The 20,466-nt window shown below is 39.7% G+C and overlaps 2 protein-coding genes across 3 annotated transcripts in view; one reads left to right on the top strand and one right to left on the bottom strand.

Moving 5' to 3' along the window:
- Positions 1-36: 36 nt before the first annotated feature.
- On the bottom strand, positions 37-12,280 carry LOC149098343 (C-reactive protein 1.1-like). The gene is made up of 6 exons (XM_089278708.1): positions 12,107-12,280; positions 11,753-12,021; positions 8,599-8,713; positions 3,154-3,210; positions 2,247-2,472; positions 37-1,792 (listed from the first exon to the last, which is right to left on the bottom strand). Exons 1-6 carry the CDS (start codon positions 12,180-12,182, stop codon positions 1,417-1,419), a joined length of 1,119 nt encoding a protein of 372 aa, XP_089134834.1. The 5' UTR covers positions 12,183-12,280; the 3' UTR covers positions 37-1,416.
- A 1,097-nt stretch (positions 12,281-13,377) lies between these two features.
- Positions 13,378-20,466, top strand: part of LOC110047395 (DNA-directed RNA polymerase III subunit RPC2-like) — a 32,358-nt gene continuing 25,269 nt past the window's right edge. Inside the window, exons 1-11 of one of the 2 annotated variants that reach the window (XR_016203986.1) lie at positions 13,378-13,612; positions 14,491-14,615; positions 15,056-15,088; positions 15,574-15,630; positions 16,204-16,344; positions 17,322-17,390; positions 18,081-18,112; positions 18,634-18,725; positions 19,414-19,531; positions 19,633-19,714; positions 20,285-20,434. Coding sequence is in view for 1 of the 2 variants with exons in the window: in XM_089278707.1 (XP_089134833.1) it covers positions 14,535-14,615; positions 15,056-15,088; positions 15,574-15,630; positions 16,204-16,344; positions 17,322-17,390; positions 18,081-18,112; positions 18,634-18,725; positions 19,414-19,531; positions 19,633-19,714; positions 20,285-20,434 (855 nt within the window). In the remaining variant the exon portion in view is untranslated. The remainder of the gene's footprint in view (positions 13,613-14,490; positions 14,616-15,055; positions 15,089-15,573; positions 15,631-16,203; positions 16,345-17,321; positions 17,391-18,080; positions 18,113-18,633; positions 18,726-19,413; positions 19,532-19,632; positions 19,715-20,284; positions 20,435-20,466) is intronic. The other variant, XM_089278707.1, reaches the window with a different exon arrangement.

Genomic DNA, 20,466 nt, shown 5'->3' with positions numbered 1-20,466 from the left:
TGTACTGTAACAGTCATTGTAATGTCTACATCCAAGTTTAGACAATTTAACACAGAGCTCTTTTAATTTATCAACTTGAAGTTAATGGGGGTAACTTAGCTGCAGTGCAGAGTTTGTGAAGCTGGCATTTTGAGCATTAGGGTTTGCTCTGCTGGAAGAGTCAGCTTCACAAACTCGCCATGGAGTTTACTTTAATCAACTGCAAGTTCAAAAACAGCTATATACATGTACATGTATGTATTGCTTGCTTATGCAGCCCAAATATCACACCAGGCAATGATTGTTTGACTGTTTGCATGTGGTTAACTAGGAGGTTCCCTTATGGGCTTTTACTATATAAACAAAAGTAGTTCTAACATGACTGTACATTTACAAGTACATTGAAGACTTATCCAAGTCTGATTACTGAATGGTGCTGTTGATGAGCTTTCCTTGTATTCTTTAAGAGATTGTTAATCCATGGTGATGTATTTTGCAGGTTAAGGGACTTGTCAAGCAGCATATAGACTCATTTAACTACTTCATAAATGTGGATGTAAGTACTGGATTTGTTTGTTAAGGTTAAGACACTAGACCCGGGATTGAGGATTCCAGGATTATGCCCCAGTTTGAATTCCTTGTACAAGACACTTGACATGTACTCTCAGTGTCTTTCTCTGTCCAGACTGCAGACCGTAGAATGCAGCCTTATTAACTCATTGTATTCTCAAGTATTCTCATTTCCATTACTGAGAGCTAACCGTAAACAGGCAAACCTGGGTGATATTCAGGCTAACCAGAATGCTACTTTGGCCCAAATGTAGTCTGCAGTATGCAGTCTGCAGTCTGGAAATATCATACACGGGCAATGGACTAGCATCCCACCTAAGAGAGGTGAGGTAAGTAAGGTAATCCCTCCAAAGTTATATTTTTACATTACTCTCAAAGGCGAACTTTACTACCCATTGCAGTTTTTGCAATTGCTACTTTTCACGTCTCGATCATAATAGGTCGACTAGACATTGAGTGAATCACTGAAAACATGGTTGCAATTACGTGAGATGAGCTACGATAATCAGAACGAACATTTTCCACAAATAGACTTAGGCGAAGGCGAAACCTACTATCAAATAACAATATGTTCCCGAGATACGGGAAATTAACTGATAATACGACTTTGCGATCGAGGAACAAAACAAAGTAAAAATAACAAGATAAACAAACAAACAAACCACCAAATAAAACAACGGAACTATGAGGCAAAAGAGGAAAAGAAAGATTGGGATTATAAAAGGCCTCGTTACTTGATAAAAGAATTTATTTTGGGTACTGTGTTTTTCTCAACTGAAGTGAGAGTTTTGCTATAGCTATGACTACAAAAGCAAACCTAGTTTTAAAATATTTTGGTGGTAACCCTTTTTGAGCTGATTGAGTAGATTATGGTTCAACCACTTGCACTTTTCCATGGACTGCATCTTTGAAAAAAGGCCAAGTCAGAACTGAGCCATGGGGTATGCTGCAGTTCTCGTACTGGGCTGCAACATCGCTTTCAGATAAAACGCTGTCCCACATGTTCAGTTCTGTCAATTCACCAACGAAAGCTTGTTGGGCGTCGAAACCTCCTCCAATGCTGTCTTGGTCCTGTCCGAGCACCATTACACCTCCAGACGGAATCATGTGACCTTTTTTGACATTAACATATTGGCCTTCCAGTTTGCCATCCTTATAGAATTTGTATTCACCATTAGTATTGCTCCACGTGAAACAATGGTGATGCCAGATACTATCTGCGAGCAGAATGCTGGGAATAGTCCTTAAAATCAATGACAAAAAATGCAAATAAATACATTGAAAAAAATGCGAATGAATAAATATAAAAATAAATAGGGGAATGAATGAATGAGTAGATCAGAAAATGGCAGTGAAAAGCGAATAATTGAGGAATAAACTGTAAGTTAGAAATTTGCAAAACCTCTCCCGCAAAAAAGTGTAATGTTTAATTTATCAACATAGGCCAAGCCATAAGCCAAGAAGGACAACAATTATTTTCCAATAAATAGTTACATTTCATAGTTACCGACCCACCACACAAGTGGAGATATTATGTGCTTGCTGATTTATAATTTAAAGTGAGCCCACCTTTATCCAGTTACCCTGCTCAAAACGTCTTGAATAAATTAGCTTTCTTCCTTCAACAGGGGCTTAATCTACCCTAATGGTGCCACAGTTGTTATACACATGCACTCTGTGAGGTACTGTACGATTACCTCTCCTCCGCGCCTAATATATGGATCCCCACCAGCTGACTTGAAAAATAAATAGTCAAATCATTATCGCTGTTTCTGGCATAGCTGATAACGTGATTGACGAAGTTGTCTGGGATCACTTTCAGAAAAAGGCACAAGGAAAATGCGTTGAGGTTAGACGATATGGCTGGTTGCTTCATGGCGTAGTTTTGGACACTTCGATTCTCTGGAAATATCAAGCGGTACCCTAGAAGAAAGAGCGAACTGTCAATTCAAAAGGAACAAAACTATTTTCCGCGGAGCAGCCGAGTTTGGTTAACTTTCGATGCTATTTAATGTTTGTTAACGATGTCTGCATGAACATGGCTAACTAGAGAATAACACTGATCTTATTCAAGAAACGTTGTTTTACATGTAGGAGTTAAAGTTAAGGCATCTCACTTTACACCTTAACAATTAGTGGAGCTTGCCTTTATTATTGTAAATCGTGCCTCAAACATGTTCTCCTCCTGTCGTAGAAAGTCCAAACTCACTGCTTACCGGCCTCGCAATATATATAAATGTTATCTTTTTTTTCTCTATTTTTTTCTTTGAGTCGTTCAGAGTAACGAATACACTGAGAAATCACTGAGATGTTTTACACGGAATCTATAGGGATATGTTAAGAATTATTTTCTTCAGCATGTTATGACGACGCAAACATTGAGTACCGTTTTAGATCCGGGTAGCAAGTTAGACATGGTCGTCTTCGATCTTTGATCGGCTGTGTACTGAAATTGATAACGGCTAAACAATAAGCGCTTTCCCTTCGGTGCTAGGAAAAGAATTCTGCTTCCGCTAGATTCGAACATTTGTAAGATTTACTGCTGCGGGTAAAAGTTCTTCTGCATCGCTTTGGAATGACTCTATCACCATCATAAACGCTCACCTGTTTTACACGACTTCTTTCTGCCTAACCCTGATAAACAGCTGCAGTTCCTATCAACTGATTTTTAAATAATAAAAATAATGTCAGATATATACGGCCCAGTTAAGCACTTCAACGTTATTACTTTCTGGGGACAAATAACTTACTGAAACACATTTAAAAACAAATAGCAAATTAACCTCTCGTTTAGGAAAAGATTGTTGTTATTCATCGTGGTAGATGCAATAATAAAGTGTATTATCGTTTGTCTCACGATGTAGTCACTTGAGATCTAGATCGCGACGTTTCGACTGCTTACTGCTAGTCTTCTTCAGGGGATAAGGTCGACTGATTGCACGGTATCATTTATATCACAAAGGTCGGCTGTGATTGGCGCATTTCGATCCTCCTATTGTTCCATTGTTCCGGCGAGTAGCTGTTCCCTCAGTGGTCCGCTGTTGAACCGTTCTCCTGTTGTTGTGTTTCTTGATCGTGGGTATCCATGCTTCAGGAATTTCAATTCCACTATCCCTGTTGATGTTATTAAGGTGAAGTCTTATGTGAATAGCTTCCTTGACCCTACGTGCGTACCAGTGAGGATCTCGATCAGTAGACTTGACCTCATTCCAGATAGGATAGTGGCCGGTCTCGTGGGTGTGTTCAGAAACGGCGGAGGTCTGGGTACGGGCGAGTCGTATATCCCTGTCGTGTTCTTTGATCCTCTCCTGCATAGATTTCCCTGTTTCCTCGATGTAGACTTTGCCGCACTCACAGGGAATCCTGTAGACAACACCATCTTGTTTAGCCGGGTTGACGGTGCCCTTTGGTCGCACTAAGTGTGACTGAAGTGTCGTGTCGGACTTAAAGACGGTGCGAATGCCTTGTTGTTCTAGGCGGTCGTGCGGTCAGCCAGGCCCGCGTCGTTCTCCATTTTTTGTAGCATCGCTTGTACGGGCCTGGCTGACCGCACGACACCTACACCAGTTCAAATCGCGGACCTCTTGGATTTCGTATTAAGATCTACGTACTTCCAGTACAGCGGATCGATTTACGAACAACGAGACGGCGCAGCCATGGGGAGCCCTGTATCCGCGGTTATTACTAATCTCTACATGGAGATATTTGAAGAACAAGCAATAGAGTCCGCACCTTGCAAGCCTAAGATCTGGAAACGCTACGTAGATGATACTTTCACCATCCTGGATCGGGATAGAGTTGATGTCTTCCTGCAGCACCTGAACAGTCAACAACCATCAATCCGTTTCACCATGGAGATCGAGAACAACAGCAAGATCGCCTTTCTCGACACGTCAGTTTACAGAGAACCTGATGGCCGCCTTACCACCAGTGTCTACAGGAAACCAACACATACTGATCAGTACCTAGCGTATGATTCACACCACCCTCAGTCAGTAAAGCGCGGTATTGTGAAGTGTCTGTACGACCGGGCTAAACGTCTCGTGACCAAACCATCAGTAATCGCTGGAGAGAAGAAACATCTGTCATCTGTACTTGTTTCTAACGGATATCCCTCCTCTTTTGTACAGAAGATCACAAAGGCACGAACAACCCCAAGAAGAGAGCCTGTCACGGAATTTAAATCCACCGCCGTTTTACCTTATGTCCAAGGAGTTTCGGAGTCTCTCCGCCGCTGCCTAGAACAACAAGGCATTCGCACCGTCTTTAAGTCCGACACGACACTTCGGTCACACTTAGTGCGACCAAAGGACACCGTCAACCCGGCTAAACAAGATGGTGTTGTCTACAGGATTCTCTGTGAGTACGGCAAAGTCTACATCGGGGAAACAGGGAGACCTATGCAGAAGAGGATCAAAGAACACGACAGGGATATACGACTCGCCCGTACCCAGACCTCCGCCGTTTCTGACCACACCCACGAGACCGGCCACTATCCTATCTGGAATGAGGTCAAGCAGGAGCCATAATCGGGCACGGAGACCGCAAGTCTCGGGATTCGCGTGCACCTATGATATGGGACAATTTTCTATTTTTAGAACAAATTGCGCCATCCTGACGTCATATATCCGCGCGGATTCACGCACATGTCAGGGGTTCTCGCGTGGATGTTGTCACGTTGCGTGATCAAATGGTGAGAGTTGAGAGATTCTCTTGCGTATTTTTCACAGCGATGGCAGGGAATAAGGCAGGGAATACGAACCAGGGCGCTTATATGTAGTTTTATGCTCTGAGCTAACTGAAAAGGTGGGTTTTTCAGGGTCGAAAACAAGACTTCAATCTCGCGCTGGGAATGAATAATAAGATCTGCTCACGCTAGTTGTAAGCTTACGCGTATGCTTAAGAATATAGCAAGAAAACTCTCTACTCAGGTATCGAGTTAATTTGTGAGTTTCTCAGACAATGTTTAATCATAACCAAAACCTGTTTTGATGGTTTCTTATTGTCTCTGCTTGTTTGGTGAGTTTGCAAAAGTTTTTGAAAGGAAAGTCTGACGCGTACAATTCGCTCATTTGTATAGTGCATGCAGCTCGTGCACTTTCAAGTCCGAGTTGGTGTTTTCAATTGTCAACAAATCTTGACAAAGATTTCTTTCGTTATCTTTTGTGCTGAGATGCTGCAACAAATTTCACGAATGCAAAAAAGGCTACTAACATCATCTGTGTTTCTTCAACATAAGCATAGTGAAGTTTTACACTGCGAAAATGAAAATAGACAAGGAGTTTTGATAACTCGATCATCTAAATCGAAATCGTTATTCCAAGTTGATTAAAGAAAGCGTCATCGTAACTTTGCTGATTGTTTCTGCTTTATTCACATATTTTCAGCTTAGCTTTTAATATGCTCTCAAACATTTATCAATCTTAAACATATTTAAAAACTATAGAGCTATTGTTTGAGTTCGATGTACGCTTTCACACGAAAGTGCGGCGGAAGTACAATTTGTCATGTTTACTGACTGTACAAAACACGCATCGGCGGGCGCTCTCACTCATCGGCAAAAGAGAATTTACTGGATTTTTACACGAATAAAACTGAGCAGTATCTACGGACGTAAAGTTATTAAGCCTTGATGAAACATCAAGCGTTGCGTACAATTCAAGCGAAACTTAAAGTAGCAATTATTTTGTTTTACTTTTCGGCCGCGATAGACTGACAAATTCCTCGCAAGCGTGTGGCAAGAGGAGCTAGGAAACTATGAAGTCCCGAAGCTCTGCTATATCTAAATATATCCAGCTAGTTTCTTGCTGTGTAATGGAAAAGCTGTTAATCTTCAACATATGTGAAATTTGAAGTGGAGTAATGTACAGCTCATGTAAAAGAAGCATCAGTCGGAACACAACTTGGTCAGCGATATATATAAGCCTACAGCGGAACATAACTAAATTCGACACTGTCTTACTTCACTTAAACTGGAGCAGCTTACGACGAAAATACTTAAGCAAAATTCCAACAGACGTAAACGCGTTAAGTTGTGGGGCAAAAACATGAAACATTTCGGGAATTTCGGACGCCATTTCCCCCGCGCGACATCCGCAAAAATCCTCGCAGCATGTACGCGCGTGTGCCGCAGGTGATGGCGCAATTTGTTCTAAAAATAGAATTATTGTCTCATATCATGGGGACAATCCCAATACTAGAAATGGCGCGCGCTTACGGTCTCCGTCCCCGATTATGGCTCCTGGGTCAAGTCTATTGATCGAGATCCTCACTGGTACACACGTAAGGTCAAGGAAGCTATTCACATAAGACTTCACCTTAACAACATCAACAGGGATAGTGGAATTGAAACTCCTGAAGCATGGATACCCACGATCAAGAAACACAACAACAGGAGAACGGTACAACAGCGGACCACTGAGGGATCAGCTACTCGCCGGAACAATGGAACAGTAGGACGATCGAAATGCACCAATCACAGCCGACCTTTGTGATATAAATGATACCGTGCAATCAGTCGACCTTATCGCCTGAAGAAGACTAGCAGTAAGAGTCGAAACGTCGCGATCTAGATCTCAAGTGACTACATCGTGAGACAAACGATAATACTCTTTATTATAACCTCTCGTTTTATGCATGGCAGCATTTCTCCCCCCCCCCCCCCCCCCCCCACGCGGTATATATTAAAACATCAATGCCTCTTTTAAGTCCACACCACAGGAGGTGGAGACAAAAGAAGTGAGGAAATGCCAGGTAAGTTGAGGTACGGTGGGGAACTACCCTTCCCGGCCGCTACCACTAAGGCCTGCCTGGATCTAACACAAAACTTGCTGCCCAGCGAGGACCCTGAGGCTGAGAGATGCCCTGTAAAAAAAAAATCCGATGTAGTCACGCAGGGCTCAGGAAAAATAAGCCCTGCACCGGCCCTAGTGACTATATTATCACTCTAAGGATAATCGTTAAGCAGTCCAACGAGTAGCAGGCGAGTGCATGAACCTCATGGCTTTCAACATTCTTTCAGCTCTCAACTCATGCTCACTACGGAATGCCAAAGCTGATCTAGGACCTATGTGAGTCCATCTTTTCAAGTCCCCCATAATGGGAAACTGTCAGAACTTTTGGAAATGAGCACAGGAGCTTTTCACGGCTGTTTGCTGTCCCCGATGACCTTTTTAGTGGTTGTCGATTGGAACATGAGAGAATTGGAGGATCATGGCGGAGCAGGTATACAATAGAAACCAACAACTTTATTCCATGCCCTGGATTATGACCTCTTTTTCAGAAATAGCAACATATGCAAGCCAAAACCAACAATCTGAGACTGATGGCAGAGGCGACCGACCTCTGGCTAAACAAAGACAGAAAAAAAAAAAACCAAGGCGATGTGCACTTATAACAAGCAGCAAAAAAAAAAAAAAAAAAAAAAAATCAAGTTGAACGGTGAGGAACTGAATGATGCTACAAAGCTTCGCCTATAAGCGCAGTACCATCACAGCCAAGGTAGAAAGGAAGATAAGAAGAGCCGAATAGGGAAAGCCAGTTTGGAATACCTTGTTGATTTGCACGGAAACCAAGCTGCGCTTCGTCACTTCTAATGTAAACTCGACGCTCCTGTATTGCGCAGAGACCTGGAAAGAGACACAAGCCATATCGAATAGGCTACAAAGCTTTTTCTGAGAAGGTCCCATGCAGAGAGATCCTCGAGATTCATTGCCCAGATAAGGTCAGTTGGAGCAGGAGGGAAAAGGAGCACTTACTTTCCGAGACAGTAAGCCGGAAATAAGCTTGAATAAGTCACATACGCGAAAAACAGCCGTAATACTACCAAGCAGGCCTTACAATGCAATCCTCAGGGCAAAAGGAAGGAAAACCTGAAGAAAGTCAATCGAGGAAGAACTTAAAGAAGCAAACATGGAGAAGCAGAGAAGTCAGAGGCAAACAGAGTCCGCTGGTGCTGCATTGTCGATGCCCTTTGCACCACAAGGGGCTTAAAGGAATCAATCAAGTTACAGCAATAGAATTTTGTAAAACGCAAGACAGGAATCTTACCTTTCTCACAGTTCTTTCCCGTGTATCTTTTTCCACAAAGACACATAAAGCTATCCGTCTCATAAACTGGTTCGCAGGTTCCATTGTTCTGGCACGGTCCACTCGAGCATGGCGACTGAGAGGAGAAAAAAGCTTCTTTAAAATGTTACTTTGCCAAACGTTTGCAAGACCTCGTGCCCAGCAGGGGTACAATATGTTGTCTTAAAATGTTATGTGCTTTTAGGGCTGCGTTATCGGACAGAACGTGTCATTTACGCCAGGTATTTGACCGTTAAACTTAAATGAATTCCTTTAACCTGGATATCAAAAACAAAAATCAACAGTTACCCAACTTTTATTCATCTAAGCATTGAAGTAATCTTTATGCTGTTGTCGTTGATGATGTTTTCCATCTCGAGGTTTGTTATGGTTATTATATATTGGTCGCAGGAGCTTATTTTTCCCAAAATGACTCATGAAAAAAAATTGAAAGTTTTATATGACAAACTGACGAATGAAAAATTCTTATTGACCTCCATCTTATGAGTGAATAATCCTTTCTTCATTTCGAAAAAGTTTTTCAAATGCCCTGTGTCCTTCAGCTTTCGTAATGCACATGATAAGCTACTGTTTGCAGGCTTCGCTTTGTTTACATTTCATCATCATTTTTTTTGACAGGGCGTTTTATTAATAGGTTTTGCAATTTAGGTTTGTGTAGCACGCTGATCATGTTTCACATATACTTATGTATATTAGCATTTGTAATTAGTTCTTTCTTCGGAATACATAAACATTTTTTTTCTAAATGATATTTTTTCATTTTTATTTGGCCTTTGAAGTTAGAAAGCTAGTTTCTCCTAGTGTTTTTTTACTTTGGTTTTCCTTCAGCCCGTTAATGCGAGTTCTAACTCTTGACATAGTCATCACAGAACATTTCGTTTCACAGTTTCGTTTAAAGTGCTTTTTGTTATTGTAACTATCCCTGTTTCAATTTGGCCGAGAGCAAACATAGTTAGTAAATAGGCAAGATCCTATATTTAAATACGAAAAAGCATTACATGCTTGAGGGATCGTGAGTAACCGCCTAATGCTTAATTAACCTTCAAGTTAAAGTGGACAAAATATGCATAATCAGACTTGAAAGTAAAACCAATACAATACATATTATACTTTTGTAATTTAGAGTAATTTAAAATTTAAAATTGGACATCTCTCTTCGCCACTGACTATGCGGGTACTCTGGTAAATCTGATTTCCCTAAATGTGGGAACATGTGTCACCTTTCTATAAAATTGCTTAAAGCTACAAGAGTCATTAAAATAGTCCTTAAAAGAAGAAAAACATAACGCTGTTATGATAAAATTAACATGAATATTCTTTTCAGTGTCAAAAAGCCCCATCAGTCACTAATGTTACGAAGACATCCTGTACAGCTGCTGTTCAACTGTTGAAAAATTCATGTGCTAGGTCCCACTTGCTGTCAGTAAAGTTTGTGGTTGTGTGAAAATTACACGTAGCAACTATTTGTTTATCAATAGTATTACCTGTATGTTCAAGTTTCTTTATTATTATTGATTGAAAGGGTGGTCTTAGGTCCAGTTCAGACACCGAACTATTCATGAGCCGAACCTAATATATTGAACTAAGTACATGAAAAGTTCGGCGTCTGAATCAGCTAAGAATGGCTATATGAATTTCGACTTGAAAGTAAAACCAATACAATACATATTATACTTTTGTAATTTAGAATAATTTAAAATTCAAAATTGGACATCTCTCTTCGCCACTGACTATGCGGTTACTCTGGTAAATCTGATTTCCCTAAATGTGGGAACATGTGTCACCTTTCTATAAAATTGCTTAAAGCTACAAGAGTCATTAAAATAGTCCTTAAAAGAAGAAAAACATAACACTGTTATGATAAAATTAACATGAATATTCTTTTCAGTTTCAAAAAGCCCCATCAGTCACTAATGTTACGAAGACATCCTGTACAGCTGCTGTTCAACTGTTGAAAAATTCATGTGCTAGGTCCCACTTGCTGTCAGTAAAGTTTGTGGTTGTGTGAAAATTACACGTAGCAACCATTCGTTTATCAATAGTATTACCTGTATGTTCAAGTTTCTTTATTATTATTGATTGAAAGGGTGGTCTTAGGTCCAGTTCAGACACCGAACTATTCATGAGCCGAACCTAATATATTGAACTAAGTACTTGAAAAGTTCGGCGTCTGAATCAGCTAAGAACGGCTATATGAACTTCGAACGGCTCAGCCGTTCTTCCCGCCTAGCTCGGCAGGAAGTTTCGGCTTTAGAATGACTTTGATTCAGACGTCCCGAACCTAAAGCATAAATTATTATAACGTATTTTACGCGTTGCCTGAAAATCGCTACCATTTAATGGTGATTTGGTTCCAACTAAATAAAGTTCGGCGATTAAGTTCGACGTCTGAATCAAGAGGCGTACTTTGATAATTAGGGTTGGTCCAAATTCGAACTAAGTTCGGCTCATGAACTGGGGTAAGCTTGCAGAAGTTATTCATTTGAAAAACGAACACAGTGACAGCAGATGTTTTGCCTCTGAGGCACTGGAAACTTAAGTGGGAAATGTGAGGAAAACGTTGCTTTAGAAAGGATTTGAAAAGCTCGAAAGAAAAAAAAAATGAAAAATCTGTAGAAAATTGTACTGGTTATTTTTCCAGGAGCTTTAAATGTGCGCATACAGAAATAGAAGGCTTTATCTATGTAAATTTCTCTGCAGCAATTTCCCAACAAGGAACAGCTGTAGAGTAAAGCGTTTTAAAATGTTCCTCTACCGAGTTAAAAATTCGGTTCATGAAAGCTCGACAACGTCTTATTAACATTGCTAACTTTGGATGAAAGAAACTGAACCAGTGGCTGGTGAGCTATGGGAACGAAAACTTACTCGAAAACCACTGTTTTATTCGCTGGATTTCGCGAAAGTTCCTTGCAGTTCTGAGAGCTTCGTCAGCCCACGGTTCCAGCCTTTGAAAGAGAGCTCTTGAAAGTGCATCCTTTTAGAATACTAGAAGCACTGTAAAGTTGTAAACTTCTGGGCGTTCAGAAACTGCCTCAACCGACCCATGACAATCTTGACGACCCCTTTAATATATAGTGGGATGGCTTGTTAGCCCCTTAAAAGTATAAATACTTACCGGAATGCTGAAATGATCATACGATTGACTTGAAACGACCTTGTCCGCCTTGCTATATACGTTTGAAGGCAGCAGCTCACACAGCCGCGGAAATGCTTTATTCCGCGCCAGGTTAAAAGAGAAACAGGAATCTTTAGCAACACATGCAAACCCACACTCTGTGATGTCTTTAACAAGTTCTGTACCAACACTTGTTATATTTAAGTAGGAGTTGCTGTGAGTCTTGAAGTTGGCATACAAAATGCCATTGTCACGGAAAGCTGGCTGCCCTGCGTTAAGAATTAAGAATCAATGTTAGTTCTGAACGCGGGTGCCAAGCAGAATTATGTCATATACATGGCAGAAGTAATATACCTTTTGAAGTTTCCTCAGAGCTCACTGATATGAGCACAGCAAGGAAACTGACAAAGTGGAGCGCATCAAGACCCATGTTGCGTCTCAGTTCTTGAACGGTCAACACTAGTTGACGATCTAGAACTAATATTAGCTAACATTAATTACCAACACTTCTTAAACACTTTAACACATAAATTTTAATGTAAACAATAGAAGGCAAGCACTCAAAAACACTGACAGCTTGCTAATTATAACATATATTTTTATGAAAGAGACGACTTCTTAGTGATTGGCTGAAAGGAGGCCAATTTATCGTTAATATTTAATTTGCACTGCCAAGCAGATTCAGAATACAGCTGCGTTCTTAATTTTCTCGTTTTTACCAGAATGATTTGAAAATCAGGGAACTATTTTCCTTTTTCACGTTATTGCCATGTTCCATGATGAACTACGGAGTCGTTTCGTTGGATAGTGAAACGGAACAGTCATTTCTCCTAGAAGTTTTTCCAAATGCCGTGAAATGGTACACACCGTCATCCCGTCTCATTTTGTCAGGAGCCCATCACCTGATTTTGTTCATTCGAAGTTTAGTCACATAAATCAGTTCGATTAGAGCACCAACAGAACTTAACCGAGTTTTACTAAGTGAAGTAAATTCTAGCCGGGGATGGCATTCATTTGTTTCGTCTGACGGGCCTTGCTGCCTAAGTGAAATGCGTCTGCGTTCGCAGGCCAGGGTTCGGGGACCAACCAGTGGATATTTTGCAAGATCCAGCCAATCAAATCACGAGTCTCCCGAATCACCTTTTTTTTTTTTCATGTGAAGGCCTCGCCGGCCAAGAGAGACAAATGACTTTGGGGACGAAAATGGCATGCTACCCGGGGCGCTTATTTCGAATTTAGGTGAAGACGGGGGGCGCTTATTCGAGAGGGTGCTTAATCGAGGGGGGGCGCTTATTTAATTTTTCCCAAATCGTGGCCTGACATGATCAATTTTTCAATACATCATCTGCGCGTAAAAAACTTAAGCTGTTTATCGACATAAAAGGCTGATCCTAAACTTGAAATCGCGCCGTTAGTACTTGTAATTGTTTTTTCCAAACTTAACGTGTTCACAAACCGAAACAATGCACAAATTTAATACTATACGACGAAAACTATACATCCTTTGTTGTCTCATTACTCGTCCACAAAATGGGGAGAGGGGAGAGGGGAGAGGGGAGAGGGGCGCTTATTTGAGGAGGGGGGCACTTATTTTACATTTTGGCCGATAGGAGGGGCGCCTATTCGAAGGAGGCACTAATTCGAGTATTTACGGTATTCCACCGGATGAAACATTCCAATTGTACCGTTCTCAATTGTCATTATTCGTTCTTCAGAAACTGTCGGTAGACTGGGGATGCACTTCAGCTTCCCCTTTAAGTGAGCTGAACACGTGGTACCCAGTCTTCACTCGTTCGGAAAGCCCGTTCCAGCCTCCAAGTCGACGAACCAAATCCAAGATGGAGGACAAATTGAACTGAGGTAAAGAAGAAAAGCAAGCGTGAAATATGAAAAAAGTTATTCTTTCAAAACAGGCCTTAAAAGGAGCAACGTCCCCAGGAGACCACAATCCCAACGCTAGGGAATCAGTTGCAGACGGTGACAAACAGGAAGAACGTACAGTAAAAAAAAATATTACAGTTTCCTTCTGAGTCGAACTGTCGTACATGTGCGAGGCATTAAGCTTATAGTTTGAGCCATAGTTTGGTAAATAAGGTCACTACTAAGGAAACCTCGTTACTGCGGCTTGCATTTGTTGGGGTTTATCAAAATTTTATGGTATAATGAATTTGTAATGAGAAAAGTAGCTGCTCACAGCTACTATAAGGGCTTAAGTTTAAATAATGTGAAGTTTATATGAAGTAATTCATATATGAACTGCGGTTGTAGATGAAAGTGAAGAATGATCATCGCAGTAAATTTTCCAATTTAAGCAATTGGAAAGAAGAAGCCTGAAAAAAAAAAAAAAAAAAAAAAAATCAGGGCTTCAACGGGATTCGAACCCGTGACCTCCGCGATACCGGTGCGATGCTCTACCAACTGAGCTATGAAGCCACACATTGGGAGTGAGGTCAATTTATTGAGTTCATATCTTCCCGTGAGTAGTGAAATGATGTGAAGTTTATATGAAATAATTCATATATGAACTGCGGTTGTAGATGAAAGTGAAGAATATTTGCTATGACGCTATGACGTGTGGCGACCTTGATCCCAGGTATACATACAGCAATGAGATTGAACAACATGTCTTGCCAGAAGTTTAGATTGGTGGAAAAAGGGTGTAAGCACTGTGTGTGGAGTGAAGGGGATACAGAAGGGTATTGACATGCTATGCGTAATCTCTCTTTCTTTCTTTACAGGCCGGCTGGTTCTGATGATGAAATGACAGTGCAGTAGTAGAGGAATGGTAGCAATGGAATTTGAAACACTGGGGAAAATTACTGACAACTTGGAAGATGTGTCGAAGCCAATCAAAGCTGTTGCAGTATGATTGTCTTTCTTTAATTAATTGGTATATTTTTAAGGACATATATGGGAAGTAGAAGAAATGAAAAGAAAAGATGTTTATAACATTTTTGTAAACAAGACGCCATTTTATGCTCAATGTTTGTCCAGTTCGTATGAAATTTGGACACCACACAGGTCTTGAGGAGATCTGTTTGGTGAGAGCAACCCTTTCTACTTTGGAAATTTTCTCCTCTTTCCCTTCAATGTCAAATGAATATCCTACAGAAATTGTGAACTGCAAATAAGGCTGTAATTTCTGTCTGATACCTACTGTATCAAGAAATATATCATCGTCATTTAAATCATGTTTCTGTTTTTTGGTTAGTGTAACCATTTTGTGTGTATGAATGAAGGGATTTTTTTGTTGATATTGTAAAAGTCAATTTTTCACGGTTTTAACTCTTTTTTGATGTTTAGGACAAATGGAAACTATTACCAGCTTTTTTAAAGGTACGTATGTACTGTAACAGTCATTGTAATGTCTACATCCAAGTTTAGACAATTTAACACAGAGCTCTTTTAATTTATCAACTTGAAGTTAATGGGGGTAAATTAACTGCAGTGCAGAGTTTGTGAAGCTGGCAATTTGAGCATTAGGGTTTTCTTTGCTGGAAGAGTCAGCTTCACAAACTCGCCGTGGAGTTTACTTTAATCAACTGCAAGTTCAAAAACAGCTATATACATGTACATGTATGTATTGCTTGCTTATGTAGCCCAAATATCACACCAGGCAATGATTGTTTGACTGTTTGCATATAGTTAACTAGGAGGTTCCCTTATGGGCCTTTACTATATAAACAAAAGTAGTTCTAACATGACTGTACATTTACAAGTACATTGAAGACTTATCCAAGTCTGATCACTGAATGGTGCTATTGATGAGCTTTCCTTGTATTCTTTAAGAGATTGTTAATCCATGGTGATGTATTTTGCAGGTTAAGGGACTTGTCAAGCAGCATATAGACTCTTTTAACTACTTCATAAATGTGGATGTAAGTACTGGATTTGTTTGTTAAGGTTGAGACACTGGACCCTGGATCGAGGATTCCAGGGTTATGCCCCAGTTTGAATTCCTTGTGCAAGACACTTTACATGTACTCTCAGTGTCTTTCTCCATCCAGATATATAAATGGATTTGGCAAGTTTAATTTTAGGGGGTATGGCAACCCTGCAATGGACTGGTCCATGTATGACATTTGCAGACTGCAGACTGCAGACCGCAGAATGCAGCCCTTTTAACTCATTGTATTCTCAAGTATTCTCATTTCCATTACTGAGAGCTAACCGTAAACAGGCAAACTTGGGTGATATTCAGGCTAACCAGAATGCTATTTTGGCCCAAATGTAGTCTGCAGTCTGCAGTCTGGAAAAATCGTACACGGGCAATGGACTAGCATCCCACCCAAAGAGGTGAGGTAAGATCATAAACACCTTGGTGTCGTTAACAGTTTCTAGTCAGTGAAACTACATGCTTTCTATTCATTTGAGGACCTTTGTTTTATAAAGACATATTGTATTGACAGAAATTTTTATTCCATAATTTCTTGATTTGAATTTTTTTTTAGATAAAAAAGATTGTTAAAGCAAATGAAAAAATTACTACAGATGCTGATCCAGTGTGGTATCTAAAATACCTGAACATCTATGTTGGCAGTCCTGATGTGGAAGAGTCATTCAACATCACAAAACCCATCTCACCTCATGAGGCAAGTTTAAGGTGTTTTGTGTGGTTTATTGGTGTAAAAAAAGTTTTTTTGTTTGTTTTTGCAACGCATACTTTTTGCAAACTACACTGTAGAAAACTGTGAAATTTGTTCAGACAGACAACGTACATGACTGAGACGGCTGAGTGGGCAAATACGTAAAATGAAGATCGTATTACATGTATCAGTCTAGTAGTAAGTCAAGGCTTGGTTGTCTAGGTAATTTCTACAATTTTGGTTACGCTTATTGGGTATAGTTTGTTAAAATTTAATTGGAAAAATAGTGAAAGGTTCCAGACACTGAATGATTACATCCTCACAATTAATCATTTTTTGAGTTTCTGATCCAAGAAAAACAAATCCTCTTTTTCCTCGATGGTTAATTATTGCAATCATGAGCTCCACTTTTAGGCTTGGCTAAATCTATGTAATATTAAGTTACATATGATGGCCTGTTGATTCCATAGACATGTAGGATTTTTTTCTAATACTCACACAATTCCTAGAACATGTACAAGTAATGCAGGTACATGTATATTTTGAGAGGGGGGGGGGGGGGGGGAGGGGTGCATTACTTTTTTTAAGTGAGTAAGCACCACCATTTGGAAAAAGGGTTGAGACTGAAGTTCTGTTCCAGGCCTAAATTCCTCTCGTGGAATGTTGTTGTAACACATGTCCATGTAATTGAGGGGTTTCAACGGGATGTTGTCACAGAAATCTTTGCAAAATTATGCTAGGTGCAGTTTACACAGTATGTGCTTTTGCTTGGTCACAGCTTTGGTGATTAAAGAGAGTCACATTTGTAGATTTGCTTTGCCTTTCTCTGTTTTGAAACTGACATAGTCACTGTAATACTGACCCTGTATGTTTTGTGACTTCACGATACACAAACAAAATTGTTCAGTACTCATCCAGCTAAAATGCCCACACTACAGGCCAGCACGAATTTACCTTGTTTGCTTGTTATATTTGTATTTCAGTGCCGCTTGAGAGATATGACATACTCTGCCCCTATCACAGTAGATATTGAGTACACCAGAGGAAGCCAGGTTAGCAGATTGTTATCTCTTTAAATCATCAGTTACAATATATAATAATAATATTATTGCTGCAACGCATGTTCATTTTGTTGGTGTGTTGCACTTGCTAGCAAGCAGGGCTGTACCCGGTAACAGGCAAATCGGGGCACTTGCCTCAGTCAATTTTTGTTGTTATTGTTGTTGTTGTTGTTGTTGTTGTTTATAGTCATCATAAACTCCCTAAATACCTTTGGAAGAGAATTTTACCATGGACATTGCCTCAGTCGTAATTTCTCCATGGACATTGCCTCAATCAAATTTGTTTCTTGGCTACAGCCCTGGCCAGTCAAGTTGCATGGCCAGTATTTTTAAACGGATAATTATTTGGTATTTTTACTTACATGTATAGTTGCTTTCTCCTTTGTTTTATTACACATACATGTAGAGGTCAATCATTTTAGAGCTTAACACTTTATTTTAAAGTAAAAAGAAATTCAAATGTTGGTGACACCAACTTTGAGAGCAAAGTCCATCAAGCAACTGTATAAAAGTCCAGAATTCTCTCACAACTAACCTGCCAAAGTAGAGAAGGGCATTCGCGAATAATTCTAAAGACTCAGGTCAATTGTTTGGTCAACAGATTATTGTTATGAGTCGTAACAAATTCTCAGTCATTCAAATTGTTATATTGAAGTAACTGGTTTCATTTTTATTTTTCAGCGAGTGGTGAGGCATAACTTGCCAATAGGAAGGTATGTACAGCTTGCATGTACAATTACAATATTTCAATGACCTGATACATGTCCAACTGATACTTTGTGTTTCACATCATTAAAGTAGAAGAATTTACCTCACAGAATTCTTTCATGTATATACATGTAGACCTAAAAGTTTTCAGATATTTAATCTCTTCCAAATATAGACCTTTAGTTAACCTTTTTGGAATGCAAAATTCCTTCTGTTAATAATTCCCTTCTAAAATGAGCCCCTCTGAAAATAAGTCCATCAAAGTAGCCAGGGCATACTACTAGAATTTTAGGGTTACCTCTAGTTGCTAACACCCAACCCTACATGTAGCTTTTAAAGTCCCTTAAGTGTCTTATTTTAGTCATTTAGACTTCCCATCACCATTCGCCATCAATAGTTCCTTTTAGAACAACCCTCACCCAGGCGATCACACTACATAGACCACTGCTACTTTTAGGTTCAAACTATTTACCATGTCTGTCGTACCATGTATGTAAAATTGCTTGTTTTGTTCTCTTTTGCTTAGAATGCCGATAATGCTTCGGAGTTCAAACTGTGTACTGACAGGGAAAAGTCCAGCAGAGTTGGCATCCTTGAATGAGTGTCCTATTGATCCAGGTTGGTTGGGAAAAAAAACAAAAAAAAACAGAATTGCTGTCTTGTAATTCACATCAAGCCAGCACAAGTCTAGTACAAGTGATCCAAAAAGTACTATACTTGATATGCACAGGGGTAGGAAGTAGTGAGTCACAAGAACAAAGGGTGTATTTTAAACAAATTTTCCTTGCACTTGTAAAGCTTTCAATTTGTTTCATCCAATCTGATAATAGTGCAAGTGGTAGAGAGTGCTCTGAAAGCTGTCATGTCATCATGGCATTGCAAGCACAGTGAGAATACCAAGGATGGCTAAGTTTTACCACTTGACATCAAAAGCCACTACTTACAGTTATTCTAGACTTAAATTGTGGCAGCCTTGTGATAAGAGTATTGTTTGGACTCAGTATCAAGAAGTCTAGGTTCAAGCTCTGGTAAGGGCCATTGTGGTTCCATATATACTCCACCATGGCAATACCATTTTCTATTGTATGATAACACCTCTCAATTCCCCAGAACTGTATACCCCTGTAGTGTATCAAGTTCTTGAAATTTGTTTTGGGAAGTGATCAGGTCGAGAGCCTTGAGACCGTGGCACATTATTTTAGGAAGCAAGCATGATTTTGAGTTCAATGACACAATCTATACGACTGGAGCATAACTTTGAAAATGATTTTTATTTAATTACCAATTTTACCGACCATTTTTGCAGGAGGTTACTTCATAGCAAACGGAACAGAAAAGGTCATTTTAATTCAAGAACAACTATCAAAGAATCGCATCATTGTGGAAGCTGACAAGAAAGGGAATATTGGATGTTCTGTAACAAGGTCTGTATTTTACAACATTTCACATTGGAAAAATTCCATGTTGTAGACTTGTCCATATTTTAATGTCCAATTTGTAAGTAATCTGTTTTATTTATTTGCAGTTCAACAGCAGAAAGAAAAAGCAGAACGAGTATTGTGACTAAACAACACAAGTTTTGTTTGAAACATAATGCTCTGTCTGAGGTGAGAGGCATTCAGGCTTATTGAATGTAGTTTTTGTTAAAGCCTGCATACATAATATCTGCATTGTAGGTGTCTACTGAAAACATTGTTCTTTCGAAAAAGCAGAGTAGGAACTAAGTGCCCCCTTGATTTGACATCCTCCTTTGAATGAATTTCACTCTTTACCCAAAAAATATCAAATGAACAATCATGGGGCACTTATTCCAAGACAGTAAAATGGTCTCTAATTGGCTAGGATTCTGAATTTAGAATCTTGAGTTTGTGGGCTCAGGTCTTAGTTTGACTTCTACTTGTAACAAAAGGCAGAGTTCAACTCCTCAGCCATGCCTATAAAAAGCAAACTGGTTGGCCTCCTGCCAGTTGAGATTTTTAATATGGTAATAATAACAGTTGTTACTCAGGGGGCTTACTTCACTGAGAAGTGGTATTCTGTGAGGCCGTATAATATGATCAGTTTCTAATATCTTTTTTCTAATACTGGTTTGAATGCTTGCCCAATCATCACTTGAATGTGCTAGTTAATACACCAAGGGTAAACAAAACTAAAGCATTTTTTTCTGTCACTGTCAGGATGTACCTGTGGTGGTGGTTTTCAAGGCCATGGGTATAGAATGTGAACAAGAAATAGTTCAAATGGTTGGCTGCGAGGAAGAGGTCATCTCCACTTTTGCACCATCACTTGAGGAGTGTCACAAACTCAACATCTACACACAATTACAGGTTAGTGAAAATAAAACAATTAAGGTCATTCC

This window comes from Orbicella faveolata, unplaced genomic scaffold (genome assembly GCF_042242905.1).
Source record: "Orbicella faveolata isolate gen_17 unplaced genomic scaffold, um_ofav_v1 contig_46, whole genome shotgun sequence".
NCBI lineage: Eukaryota > Metazoa > Cnidaria > Anthozoa > Scleractinia > Merulinidae > Orbicella > Orbicella faveolata.
This window is presented reverse-complemented; position numbering and strand designations above follow the sequence as displayed.